This window comes from Panthera uncia (assembly GCF_023721935.1).
Source record: "Panthera uncia isolate 11264 chromosome D3 unlocalized genomic scaffold, Puncia_PCG_1.0 HiC_scaffold_8, whole genome shotgun sequence".
In the NCBI taxonomy this organism is placed as follows: domain Eukaryota; kingdom Metazoa; phylum Chordata; class Mammalia; order Carnivora; family Felidae; genus Panthera; species Panthera uncia.
Window position 1 is genome coordinate 52,685,258 of NW_026057586.1, and position 13,429 is coordinate 52,698,686.

General features: G+C 41.4%; 1 protein-coding gene across 2 annotated transcripts in view; it reads right to left on the reverse strand.

The window, feature by feature from the left end:
• Positions 1-12,446, reverse strand: part of LPIN2 (lipin 2) — an 84,490-nt gene extending 72,044 nt beyond the window's left edge. Inside the window, exon 1 of one of the 2 annotated variants that reach the window (XM_049620387.1) lies at positions 12,364-12,446. Coding sequence is in view for 1 of the 2 variants with exons in the window: in XM_049620384.1 (XP_049476341.1) it covers positions 11,789-12,079 (291 nt within the window). In the remaining variant the exon portion in view is untranslated. Of the gene's footprint in view, positions 1-11,788; positions 12,271-12,363 lie in introns of those variants that run through there. The other variant, XM_049620384.1, reaches the window with a different exon arrangement.
• Positions 12,447-13,429: the final 983 nt, after the last annotated feature.

The window sequence follows — 13,429 nt, forward strand, 5'->3', positions numbered from 1 at the left end:
GAAAACTGGGAGAGGCTGTGGAGATGGATGAGAGCCTTCCACCAAAATCCAATTAAAATATAACTCAAATTTCAGGCCCTGTTTTATTGTGCACAATTACTACTGGAACCCTAGTAGGATTTTCAGAAATGTTAAGGGGGGAGCTCCCTTTCCCGGCCTGGGAGGACATTTGGGTGGATAAAGGGAGAATCTGTGGAGACAGTAGCCATCGCCAACTGCACCACTATGAGAGCCACTCATCACTCCAGTTTGAGCTGTGTCCTAGTTTTACAGTTTTGCAAAACAAATGCCAGGTAAGGCTGAGCCACTTGTGTTATCACAAGCTGACTTGCACACTGAGCTACTTCAACAAGACAGAAGGACTTCCAAGAACAAAAGCAATTCAGTGAAGCAACATTTGGAATGTTGGAAAATAAAACTTGTTTCGCTCACTGATCTGTTTAAAAGCAGTGCCTACTTTATAACATGTTAGGCACTATTCTATTCTGAGATCAAGCAATGAACCTGGTTGATGCACCTGCTCTTATAGCATTTAGATTCTAATGGAGGAAGAAGAGACAAGAAATAAAAAATAAAATTCTAGACTGGGATAACTATTACACAGGAAATAAAAGAGAGTGATGCTGCCAGAAAGTAAGGGAGGAAGGGTAGGCTACTTTTAGGTAAAGGGAATGAGAAGCCAAAACCAAGAAAATGTAGGATAGAATTTTTAAAAACAAACAAACAAACTCAACCCAGGAAGGCTCACATCTGAAAAAACAAGTATAATTAACACGAAAGAGCATTAGAACCTGGCTGATCATACTCCCATAACTATGCCATCATAATATACTTAGGATTTACTTTCTCACAAGCCACTGCTGCTGTTCCTTCTTTAGTCATGTTGCCAACCTTCAAATTACTTTAGAAACAGAGCAAGAGTAGGAAAAAAATGAGGTGACTCAGATACTAAGTTATCAAACATTCAGGAAACCAGCAGAAATTTAACAGTCGCATAAATCTGAACAAAAACTGCAAACTGTAACCTAAAAATTACTTCCTGAGAGTTGCTTTCTAATCTTCAGTGAAGATAGATGTGACTAAAACAGTCTTTAAAAATATTACAATAACTAGACATTCTGTTAAACACAAAGGAAGACATACACTTTATTTTCATTCTCTCTTAAAAACCCAACTGTTCAGAGTTGAACTGTGCCGCCCCAAAAATGCTAAGTTGAAATTCCAACCCTCAATATCTCAGAATGTGATATTTGGAAACAGGATCTTTATGGAGGTAATCAGGTTAAAATGAGTCATTAGGGTGGGCCCTAAACCATCATGACTGGCTTCCACAGAAAAAGGGGAAATTTGGACCGAGAGAGCGAGAGCGCGCGTGCGAGAGAAAGAGAAATGGACAGACACACACACACATACAGAATTCCATGTGACCATTAAGGTATCTACAAGCCAAGAAATGCCAAAAATTGTCAGCTAACCACCAGAAATTAGGACAGAGGAATGAACAGATTCGCCCTACAGGCTTCAGAAGGAACTAACCCACCCTCTGGAACAGTGAGACAATACATTTTTCTGTTGTTTAAACCATCCAGTTTCTGGTACTTTCTTGCAATACACTCACTAACATAACAGTAAAGAAATTTAAAAGGGGTAACTCACAAGTATAAAGAATGGCTAGAGGCAATGACAGCAAATGAAAAGGGGTCAAGTTTTTAAAAGATGAAAAATGGATGGAGGAAAAAAAAATGGAGGATCAGAAAGTAATTAAGTGCTTAAAAAAAAGAGCCCACATTGGTGGAGGTATGTAAACAAAACAAAACAAAAAAACACATTAGAACTACATAAAATTATTACAACTACAAGATAATTTCCCAGGGGGGTGCCTGGGTGACTCGGTGGGTTGAGTGTCCAACTCTTGATTTCAGCTCAGGTCATTATCCCAGGGTCATGGGATTGAGCCATGCATCAGGCTTGGTGCTGAGCACAGAGCCTACTTAAGATCCCCTCTCTCCTTATCCCCCAGTCACACATTCTCTCTCTCTCTCTCTCAAAAAAAAAAAAAAAAAAAAAAAAAATTTCCCAGAGTCAAAAACATGATTTTCCAAAATGAAAGTTCCCACCAAGTGCCCAGCACAAAAGATGAAGAGGTACCTGAACTGTAGTGGCCTCTATCAAAGGCAGCCACAATGGAAAGATGCCAATAAACAATGTTAAAGGCTCTGTGGTCTTCAAGGACAAAGGATTCAGCAATCACCCTGTGGGCATGGCTACAAAAAGCAGGATGCACACCATGCTCTCAATCAGAGGCACTGCACCCAATGCCAGCTACCTCCCGAACTTTTCATGAGGACATACAGCTGCAGGTGATCCTGTCTGTGGGGTGAAGCCTCACCAGATCTGAGAAGCACTCATATGTTCTGAGTGTTTTTAGGCCCTCTGACCTACAGACACTGATGAAATACCTGCCTGCCAACCAGGCATGAACGTACAAAGCAAGGCCAGGACTGTGGGTTCACCGTGAAGCCAGGTGAGGAGGGCTCTTCCCAGTTGTTCCAGTCACTCCTTCACCATTAATGGTCCAGGGACCACAGCTGCAAATCACAAATGAAGGCACCTCATCAAAAGATGAAAGAGCGACTTCAAAAGGAGGTAAAGTTTCAAAAGAAAGAAAAGAAAAAGAAAGAAGAAAGAAAGAAAGAAAAAGAAAGAAAACCGGAAGAGAAAAGGAAAGGATACATAGAGTGGGAAGGAAAGAGAAACAGAAATTAAAAAGCTTGGGATTTCTCAACAGTAACAAGTCAAAATTCTAAAGGAAAACTACTTCCATTCTAGCATTCCATAGCCAGCTTACCAATTAAGTATGAGGCTAGAATAAATGTCCAGTCAAGTAAGGTCTCAGAGTTGACCTCCTGTGAACCCTTTCTCAAAAAGCTACAGGAGGATGTGCCCACCAAAAATGAGGAGGCAGGCTGAGAGAGGAATCTCTAGGAAAGACTACCCAACAGAGGTGAGAAACTAATGGGATGCAGGTGAGGTGTTCACTGCCCAGAGCCCTGTAATTCTGTCTAAAACTGGGGGCCTGAATTTGTGACTGGTACTAAGAAACATGAGCCAACAAAACAATTAACTCCAGAAAAAACAGAAATTTGAACTGGTGAAGAAATTAAATCACTGTATATGCCTAGTTTTGAGCAACACTTGGTCATGAAAACATAAATACTGAATATAGAGAAAATAAAAAATTATGATACGATTACCTTGGAAGGATAGAAGGAAAAGTGTGTAAGGAGGGTTGTATGAGAGATGAATCCTCATCTAGCAAAGTAAGAAACCCACAGAGAATGTCTAGATTTGGAAAAACAAGCTGCAGTAGTTTAGGCATAGACCCATAGAAGAAAATCCCACAGGAAACAGGTAAGAGTTCAAAGAAGTTGTTTCTAGGAAGCAGTAGTCAGGAGTGAGGAAGAGACTGGTGCTTTTCACTATATATCTCAAAGTGCTATCTGAATTTTTAAACTACACTTCAAAAAAATACACTTAAAAGTGTAAAAGACAAATAGCAATATTATATGATGGAACTGCATGCTGAAGAATCCTATCTACAGGAATGAAAACTATTAGAGAAAAGAAAAAAACAAACACCAAGCAAATAGCTCTGTGGGGTTTGGTTTTGCTTTGCTTTTACAGGAAAACCTCTTTTCTGGCTCTCAGCATCAGCACTGAGCTTTAGGTATGTCTCATTAACAAGACAAAACAAATGAACCAGAAAATTTAAATATAGTAAAGTTCTTATTAAGTTGCCCAGTTCATTCACTTGGGAAAGGGGAATGTCCTAACACAAAAGCCCTTTTCATTCTATAGCAAAGATAATAGCAAAAGATTTAGCTAACAGTTGAAAAGGATGATCCTTAGAAGATTAAAAAAAAAAAAAAAATCCACCATTAACAATACAGGTTTATTAGTATTTTTCAACTAGTGAGAAATTTCATGTAATTATATAATCTAAAGAAATTTTAATAACGATCACGTACTAAAATTTATAGAAAAATGTTACAGACTTTTGAACTAGACAGCAAGAGCTTTGGGGTTTTTTTTGTTATGCATTTACCTGCAGTGTATAAAGGACAGCTCTGCTTTCTAGATACAAAAGACAATGTTCCACCTATGGGCCTAGGCAACAAAATTCACAGAATAAGAGATGAAATGATGGCAAAAATCACAAGGCTTAAATTTACAAACATATGTAGTGCATAAGATTTGGATACAAAACAGCTAACATAAAAATGCATTTTCTATTTTGACACTATAGAGATAAAAGTTCTGGGTCAAGGAAATTTCAAGCAAGCACAAACATCTTTAACTAAACATCATATCCTCATGCTAAAAATATAAGCAGAGAAGTTCACTCCAAATATTTCCTTTGACTCATTTTTCAATGTTTTATTTATTTTTGAGAGAGCACAAGTGGGGAAGGGGCAAGGACAGGGGGGATACAGGATCCGAAAAGAAGTGAGCTCAGCACTGAATGAAGTCAGGAACCGCAAGATAACCTTAACAGGAGCCAAAGTCCGGACACTCAAGTGATTGAGCTAGCTACCCAGGTGTCCTCCTCTAACTCACTTAAAAAAAAATTTTTTTTTTTTTACATTTATTTATTTTTGATAGAGACAGAGCACAAGTGGAGGAGGGGCAGACAGAGAAGGAGACACAGAATCTGAAGCAGGCTCCAGGCTCTGAGCTGTCAGCACAGAGCCCGACGTGGGGCTCAAACTCACAAACCTCGAGATCATGACCTGAGCAGAAGCCGGACGCCCAACCAACTGAGCCACTCAGGCTCCCCTCCTCTGACTCACTTTTAATCACTCATGTAGTACTCCTTTCTCAATCCTTACCTGTTTTATAAAATTCTGCTTCAAACAAGTCTATAAGCTACTTGTGCTATTTGCCTTTTGCCCTTTGCCCCTGTGCCCCTCAACACTGGCATGTCTTGTCGGGTTAGAAATCCTAGCCTGCCACTCTTCCTCTAGACCTCTAGGTGGCTTCTGGCTCTGGTTTAATACACAGTCTCAGCTAGTCCTCAGAACCAGGCCATCAGTAGGTATTGTTATCTCCATATTACAGATAAGACAACTGATAAGCTATATGCCAAATGTGTAATCATGATTTAGGAATTCCTAACGGTCCATGAATATATTTGTTTCATAAGTTATTCTGTATTGAAGAATTGATAAATACCAACTTATCCATGTATTCAATTACAGTAGGTAAAACACCATTAAAATTCCATCACAAAGAATCCTGTCTGCAGATCTAGTTACCAAGCGAATCAAGTGATATAATGAAGAAAGTGCCAATTCCAAAAACAAATCTGTTCAAAAATGCAAACTCAGATACTCAACAATATTAGGGGTTTCACCTGGCCACCCACAATGTGATGAAACAAGGTTCCTACATGGATTAAGAGGCCAGAAGCTCTGTCCAATTCTGAAATGTTTAACTCAGGGCCCCTACTCACAATCAAGTTCCACATAACCCAGGGGTTATGGAGTGTAATTCTCATATCAGGAATAGTCAAAATTACCAAGGAAAATCCTTCAAGAAGACATCATGTTGGATACTGACATACCATGTCTCAAAAAGTCCAACTGAGCCCATTTCTTCTTCCCAACACTAAAAAGAATTGCCTTCCTCTCAAGCAGAGCCTGTGAGCAAAACTTAGCTACAATTTAGGGGTCAGGTTTTAAACACCTGATCCCAACTCAGCCCAGTGATGTGCTCATATTACAGAAGGCAGGCAGATGATCATCAGCTTCATATTGTTTAGCTCATTCCTGAGCAGGCACCAAGTAGGTGTGGTGGAGTCAAATCACCTCCACTGTTTTCTTGGCTGGTCTTTCTCTCCTTAGAACAGTTGGTTTTTGCATATATAAATGATTCAGAGAAACCCAAGGCTTCTATGCAGCAGGTGCTATCCCTCTACGAGCAGTTTATAGATGCAGACATTAAGAATAAGTTCTCCAAGGCACCTGGGTGCCTCAGTTGGTTAAGCATCCGACTCTTGATTTCGGCTCAAGTCATGATCTCACAGTTCATGAGTTCGAGCCCCACATAGGGCTCCGCACTGATGATGTGAAGCCCGCTTGGGATTCTCTCTCACTCCCTCTCTCTCTCAAAAATAAATAAATAAACTTAAAAAAAAAAGTCAGTTCTCCAGTTCTACCTAACAAAGTAAAAACAACACCCCCAAATTAGTTTTGGCATGTCAAGCAGATTCCTAAGAATTCTTACAGTCCCTTGGGCAGTGTGGTGGCATGGGAGCAGGGACAATGGAATGGGGGTGGGTGGGTAGGTCAATGCCAATGCACAGGTGCATGCCTTTGACAAATCTCTTTCCGCTTCACTGTCTTCACCTAGAAAATGCAGCTACTATCTCTACCTTGCAGGGTTGTTGTGCCTCTTAGGAGATAATTTATGTAAAACACAATGCCTCAGCCAAAGAAAGTACTTAATCATGTAACTGTAATAATAATGATAACCTTTTACAGACATTAAACACCTCCTAGAAACAGTGTTCCTAAAAAATAGGCATCAGCACCATTTTACAGACTGAATCTCAGTGGATAGAGTATGCTAAAGACACCAAAATTCCAAATGTTTACTTTTCAAATACCACTACTTTAGGCAGGATATTTTGAATTGGTTGAACCAGTTAGAAAACCCTACAACAAAAGATCAATCCTTACTTATAAAGCATCTCTAATACACATTTTAAATTCTAAAATAGAGAGCTTTCTATTCACAAAATATTTAGATACTTCTCTAAATAAGTCCTGTTCCTTTGCAGTTCATATATAAACAGATGTTATGAATATAGTTATAATGTCAGATGAATAAGTATTACTGATCCAAAAAACACTGAGATTAAAATAATTTAAAAAATATAAAATGTGGGCAGATAATTTTGCAATATTTTACAAAGAAAAAAATAATTACACTTAGTATTGTAAAGGAAACAAAAAGTATATTCCCCATGGTTCTTCAGTAAGCCCAAACATTGCTTGACTTAAACTGGTTCAAAAAAAGGCACATCACTTTACAAAGACCACAAATTTACAGGCAACTGTTGGAGAAAGTAACATACCACAATTCAGAGAGTTCCAATTCAGAGTTCATAATTCACATCAACTATCTGATGGTTTTGCTGTCTGAGATTCCTTTATATTTAATAGATTATGCCCAATACCTTATAAGAGCTATTCACATTCTGGATACCTCTCTTTTAGAATCAGTAAATACCAAGTCTCTAGTACAGCTGGACACATCTATCTTGCCAGGAGCAACACATGTCACATCATAATGCACTGAATAGATTAGAACCATCATGGAATTGTACAATCCCATTGTTTATTCAGAGACATAAAAAAAGCTTTTAGGTAGATTTCAATTCCAGATTAACCGGTCAATTTTTCGTTTGTAATTAAGATTCTTCCTATAAAAATAAAACATCTTACTATAGATATAAAAACAGATTTTTTTTAAAAAAAAGATGTTTACAACCAATTATCCCTTCCATTATACCAGAAATAGGTAAATGCAGAAATTTAGTCACTAAAGTTACTTGGTACCATATGCCTTTTTTTTTTTTTTTTTGAGCAAAATCACTGATAATTACTTAGTTATGACCATCAAAACCAAATAATTTTTAAACCTAGATACTGGTACACTTTGTCTTTGAAATACTATGTATTTAATCATGTTTCTTAAAACTTTTAGAATCCACATCCCTTTACACCCTGTAATGTTACTTAAAATTTCAACTAAATTCACGAGTGACCAAAAAAGTTAAAATATCAAAACAATGGTAGATAGCATGCCAAACCCTCAAAAAGTTTCCACTGAACTGCAAATACAAGGTCTGTACAGCCACTCCAGCTCACTCTATTTGAGCTTTCTTCTGCACATCAACCTATGAAGGTCTGTCCCTTCCTCTTTCCCCTTGTAGTTACTTTTAAAATCAACAGATCCTATCCTCAGGACCATCCTAAAAAGTTGCTCGTGTTTCAACGTCCTTTCCTCCTCTCCTCAAATTCTACTTTTTCTACTAGACTCTGAACAAAAAGGCTAACTTCTTACCACTTCCATTCAACAATCCATCTCTTCCCTACTGCTCCCCTTAGTTCGACATTTACAGAAAAAAGGCAAACTAGCGCTACCAGCAGGTCACATGAAGTGTCTAAAAATTTAAAGACAACAGTTATTTACTCTAATACTGGTTAACAGCTAGAGCAACGCCTCCCACAGCCTAAGTTAATCAAGAAAAGCGAGTACTGAAGAAAATGATAAATGTTTGGGGCCAGTGGAGATGGGAGGGAGAAAACGGAAATAAGAGAACAGAGATGGGAAACTTCTATTTCCTAAAACAGGTGAGAATGGATCACTGTAGATTCTTGAACAGTTAAGATAAAAAAAGATGCCAGGAGTTGAAAACAACTTAGAATTTATACATCACCTTAAATTTTATTTATACTTTGCCTCATTGAAAAAAAAGATTAGAGGCTGTTCAGACAAATATATGTATTATTCAACAGTAAAATTAAGAGAGTTGGTACAAAAGTAAATATGAAATGAAATAAAGTCAAGAAACTCAGTTACTATTCACAAAATTAACTACAGAAGACTTTCCCTACTGTTCAAATATGCCAAAAAGTCAGATAAAGCCAATCCCCTAGCTATCCAAACATCACAAAGTGGACTTTTCTAGTGTTTCTCTTCCAAAGAAGTAGAAAAGCCTAATTTGGATGGTTCATGTTGAAAATCTGTAACACCACAGATAAATATAAACATCACATAATAAAGTTCTAAATTCAAAGATCACAAAGATAACTACACGGATTCTAAATGGACTTTTAAAAGATCTCTGTGAGCCCTCCATTTTTCCAACGCATTTATGTAGTCTCTCAAATTATATATTTGACCTAAATAAAAGTTAAAAGATCCTCTTTCTAACACACAAGTCACCTGACTTTCAGCTAGACCCTCTTTGTACATAGGTAAAATGAAGGTAGCACAAGGAGCCAATGCTGTAACTTTTGTTACACTTTACAAGTTCAAGGATTTCTGGCTCCTTCCTCATTTTTTTAGTAATAATTTTAACACCAATCTAAACTGACAAATACAGGATGACAGAAATTTGGCATTCAAGGGCTTTAGAAGAAAAAGATTCTAAACTGTAGTCAGTGAATCAAATTTTTAAAATGTGTATCTTATCATTATTCTAATCCTAAAAGTCACATTTTGGGCTTATCTTGCATTGCAGCACAGCTTATCTCCTAACATTCTTTTTTTCTTCCCCTTCCTTCTTTATAGACTGAAAACTTACAGCAGAATCATCCAGTCTCAGCATTTTAGAGCAGAGGTGGACCATCTGGGCCAAGCTTCCTGTGGCTGGTCAGGAGAGCAAGGCGGCCAGAGGTGAGGCCAGCAGAGCTGGAATGGCACCCCCAACACATAGGTTGCCACGGACTCTCAGAGATACCTAGCTGCTTCATCTGGACCTCCCTGGGTGAGCACACATTTGTCTTAAAGACTAAAGGAGAGTACACATGTAAAGCATTTAGCATTAGTAATAGAGACACTGTGTTACTAAAAGAATCAAACCGACAGCAGACAGCAAGGGAAGTGGATACCAAAAAGTGCAGTTCATTGTTAGCAAAGTCACCGAGGAATCTTCTTTGAATGCCTTCTGATACAGCCATAAAGTTTACTACTCCAGCCTATAATAATTATCTTCCAAGTTTTAATAAGACAATTTATATAGCATTCTGCCAACTAGAGGTTCTGCCTACCAACTACCTAACTACCTTGTGAGTTATTTCATTATGAAGAAGGCAAATGGCAGTTCAGAAGACTCTGGGGCTCAGCCAGAAATACAACATCTCATAAATGAAGGGAATAAAACAGATAAAAAGGGGCTTTCAAAATAAAGGTCCCAACCACTGTCTAGCCATTGACTGGCTTAAGTTAATATGCACACACATACACACACAAACCGTGACAACTATTAGGGTCAGAGCAAAAAGGGTAGGATTTAAATTAAAGGCAGGTGGACTTAAATTAGACTTCAAGAAAAACCTCCTGACTTACATTACTAAGCACCTAAGAAAGGTAGCTGTATCTATCTCCCAACAAGACAAAGCTTCCAGCTAAGTGTTACCATGTTGCCTTATATGAGGAAATTACTTAAAAAAAAAAAAAAAGGCATACCCAGAGGGAATAGCTGTTGACACAGAGAACCAAGCTATATTTAAACTAAATATTAATATTTAAACTAAACATTGCAAAATGTTCCCTGTAATACTCATGAGCTTAATTTAACCTTTTACCACCTCTAATGCATGGCACCATCAGGATCATTCAACCAAAGCTCACAATTCAGGAAAGTTGAGTGTACAGGAAGTGCCACCAGCTCTCAGGTCACTGGTAAGGACACAAAGACTGACTGCTGCTTTCTATCTTTGTTCAACAGCCCTCCATGGAGATTCTTCTAAAAGCTGGCTCAGCATTTGGTACCAGGCACCTACCAGAGTCTGGCCTTCAAGGACTTTCAGTCTAGTGCAGGCGACAGTCCAGTCAGTAAACCAAAAATTACAATACAGGGAGATGAGTATCTTTATTGCTACATTCTTGGAGCAATGAAGGACACAATGCCCAGCTGACTCTCTTAATTGTTTCTTCACAGTAGCTTTACTATAGTGTTGAATGGTTTTCAAATGCTCCCGTTTCCAGTTCCTCTTAAACATAAAGCTTCTCTGTTGGCTCTCAACTGTGCCATCACGTTTTAAGACAGAATCTATCGTTTCATTTCTAGCATTCTAGTATGGCCGTCTCTGTCAACATTTGGACATGGAGATACTTCAGTCTGATATATCACAATCAACTGCATATTTAACTGGAAGGAAGAAGCCACACTCCCTGGCCAGTGCTCTTTCACAGGTGGCCTTAGGACTGCTTTTTATACACTGGCTGGGTATGGCCTGAGGTTGACTGCCCTTCATGAAAAGTGAGGATGCTGCACTAGGGGACCACGTGAATCCTTCCCCTGCACCTTGTGGGCCCTGTCTCTCCCCATCTCAGCATTATCTGCCATACTTTACATGCTTAAGCCGCTAAGATCAATATGAGACCATCAACATATCAACCATATGGGCCACTAAATGTGTATTTAATTTTTTTAATGTATTTTTTAATACATTTTGATACAATTTTTTTTAAATTTGTATTTAAATGTATTTAAATTTTGACTTTGTATTGTCAAAGCATTATGAACCAGCCAGACCAAGTTTTAATAAACGGTAACACTTACAGAACATTTCTATTGGGCAGAGCTTCAACAGGGCCTGGCCTGACACCAAGATAAGTGACTCTTTTTCACTTTAAAACAAACAAACAAACAAACAAACAGGTTTGGAAAAATAATCCCCCAATGTACCTTTAAAATTAGTATAGCGGTCTGTTAAGTAATACTTCAGAGCATTTCCAAATATTCAGAGTTCCAGCACTTTCTGCAAGGAAGGGTTATCTTTCTGCCTGTTCAGTATGCCTTCAAAATGTCATCCTAAATTTTCTACGAGAACAGTCTTAATTTGTTCGCAAGAGTGGAGAAAATGGTGATCCGCCGGGTTAAAAGTTGAGAGAGAAGCCCTTACTATATAAAACTGTATCTTAACACGTTCCATACAAATTGAGATTCACCGAGGGAAGGGGGGGTGTTGCGAAGGGAAAAATTACTCACACTTAGGACCGGGTCTACAACGTGGAGGTGGAGACACAGGGCAAACGAACCGCTGCAGAGAAATAACAGCAACTTCCCAGCCCTGGATTGAATGCGATCACGTGCCTCGGGCGCCCCCTCCCCCAGGGCCGGGGGCGGGATGGAGACGCGGCCTCCAGCCACGCTTTCCTCGGCGTGCGCGGCTCGGCCAAGCGTCACTTCGGCCTCCGCTCCAGCCTTTACGCCAGAAACCCGCGAGTTGGGGGGTTCTGAAGTGACTATCACCTCGGGCAGCGGCGGGGGCACCCGCATGTTTCAGTCTTCACGTCCCCCTCCTCACGTTCACCCCGCACCCGCCGGTCCCAGCCGACCCCGCAAACCCGTCCTGCCACGGCGCCGGCGGGGCCCGCGTCTACGTGACGGCGGCGGCGAGGCGGGGGCAGGGGTCCCGGCCTCCGTCAGAGCGGCACCGCACCGAGTTGGCGACCCCAGCCGCCCCGAGCGCAGAGACGCGACGCCCGCCGCGGAGCCCGAGCCGCGGCGGCGGGGGGTGGGCGGCGCAGCGGCGCGAGGACCCCGGCTCGGCGCCCGCTTACCTGCGTTGGCTCGGCTCCCAACCCGCAACGGCGCCCGCGGGCGGCCAACGGGAGGCGGTGGCTGGACGGCGACGGTGAGGACCGGCCTCGCAAGGCGGGCTCGTCGGAGGCTGAGGGGGCGGGGCCGTGCGAGGACGCGCGCGAGGCCCAGGCGCCCGCCGCCGCCGCTGCCTCGGGAGCCGCCTGGGCCGCAGCCGAGCCGGGCGGCCCTCATGAATGGGACGCGGCGGCAGCGGCGGCGGCGGCGGCGGCGGTAGCCGAGGGGCGGGCGAGCGGGCGGGCGGCGCGCAGGCCCCTCCCCGGCCACGTGACGCCGCGCTCGGCCGCCGCCTCCCGGCCGCGCGACACCCTAGCGGCCTCCCTCCCTGGCCAGCGCAGCCGAATGCGCCGTGGCGGCTGCTTGTCTCCTGCGCTTCCCGGCCAGGGGGCACTGCCTCTTTCTTGCGCAGGGCAATGCTAGGGATACTTTTCTAAAAAAAGTTTCTGCTAGTCTCCATGGCAACCATGTGGCGCGTCACGTGGAACTTAGAGCCCAACTGCCAAAAAAGAAGTATTAAAGTGCAAAGAAAGGTATACAGTTGAATGCTTTTTAATCCACTTTTGATCAACAGTAGCTACTTCGTCAGTTTGGTTATTCTCCCCACCCTTCTCCTCCCCAATCCCATTACATATTTTAAAATACACTTTTTTTAAGAAAGGGATTGCCGAAACCATATTACCGCACACGGTTTTTATCTTTTTGCAGCCTATTATTGAAAGTTATGAATGGAAGTATATGCGTTACTTACAAACGTCAGTTAGTTTCTCAGTACGCATTCTGATAATGATAATTTATATAACTTTGAGGATCTTGGAAAATAGGCACTAATGTAAAGCTCCTGCGTGGTGAGCCCAGCGGCTGCACAATTTTTTTCCCACAGATGGAGTGTGGCTGGGTTGGGCTGGGACCCAGGAAACCGGCTTCCAGTCTCAGGAACCCCCTGTGGTTCTGCAGGAGGAACAAGGGCAACCACTTCCTCATCTAAGTTCCTTCGGCCTCTTTCTCATCAGCCAAGCTTTGCCCCAT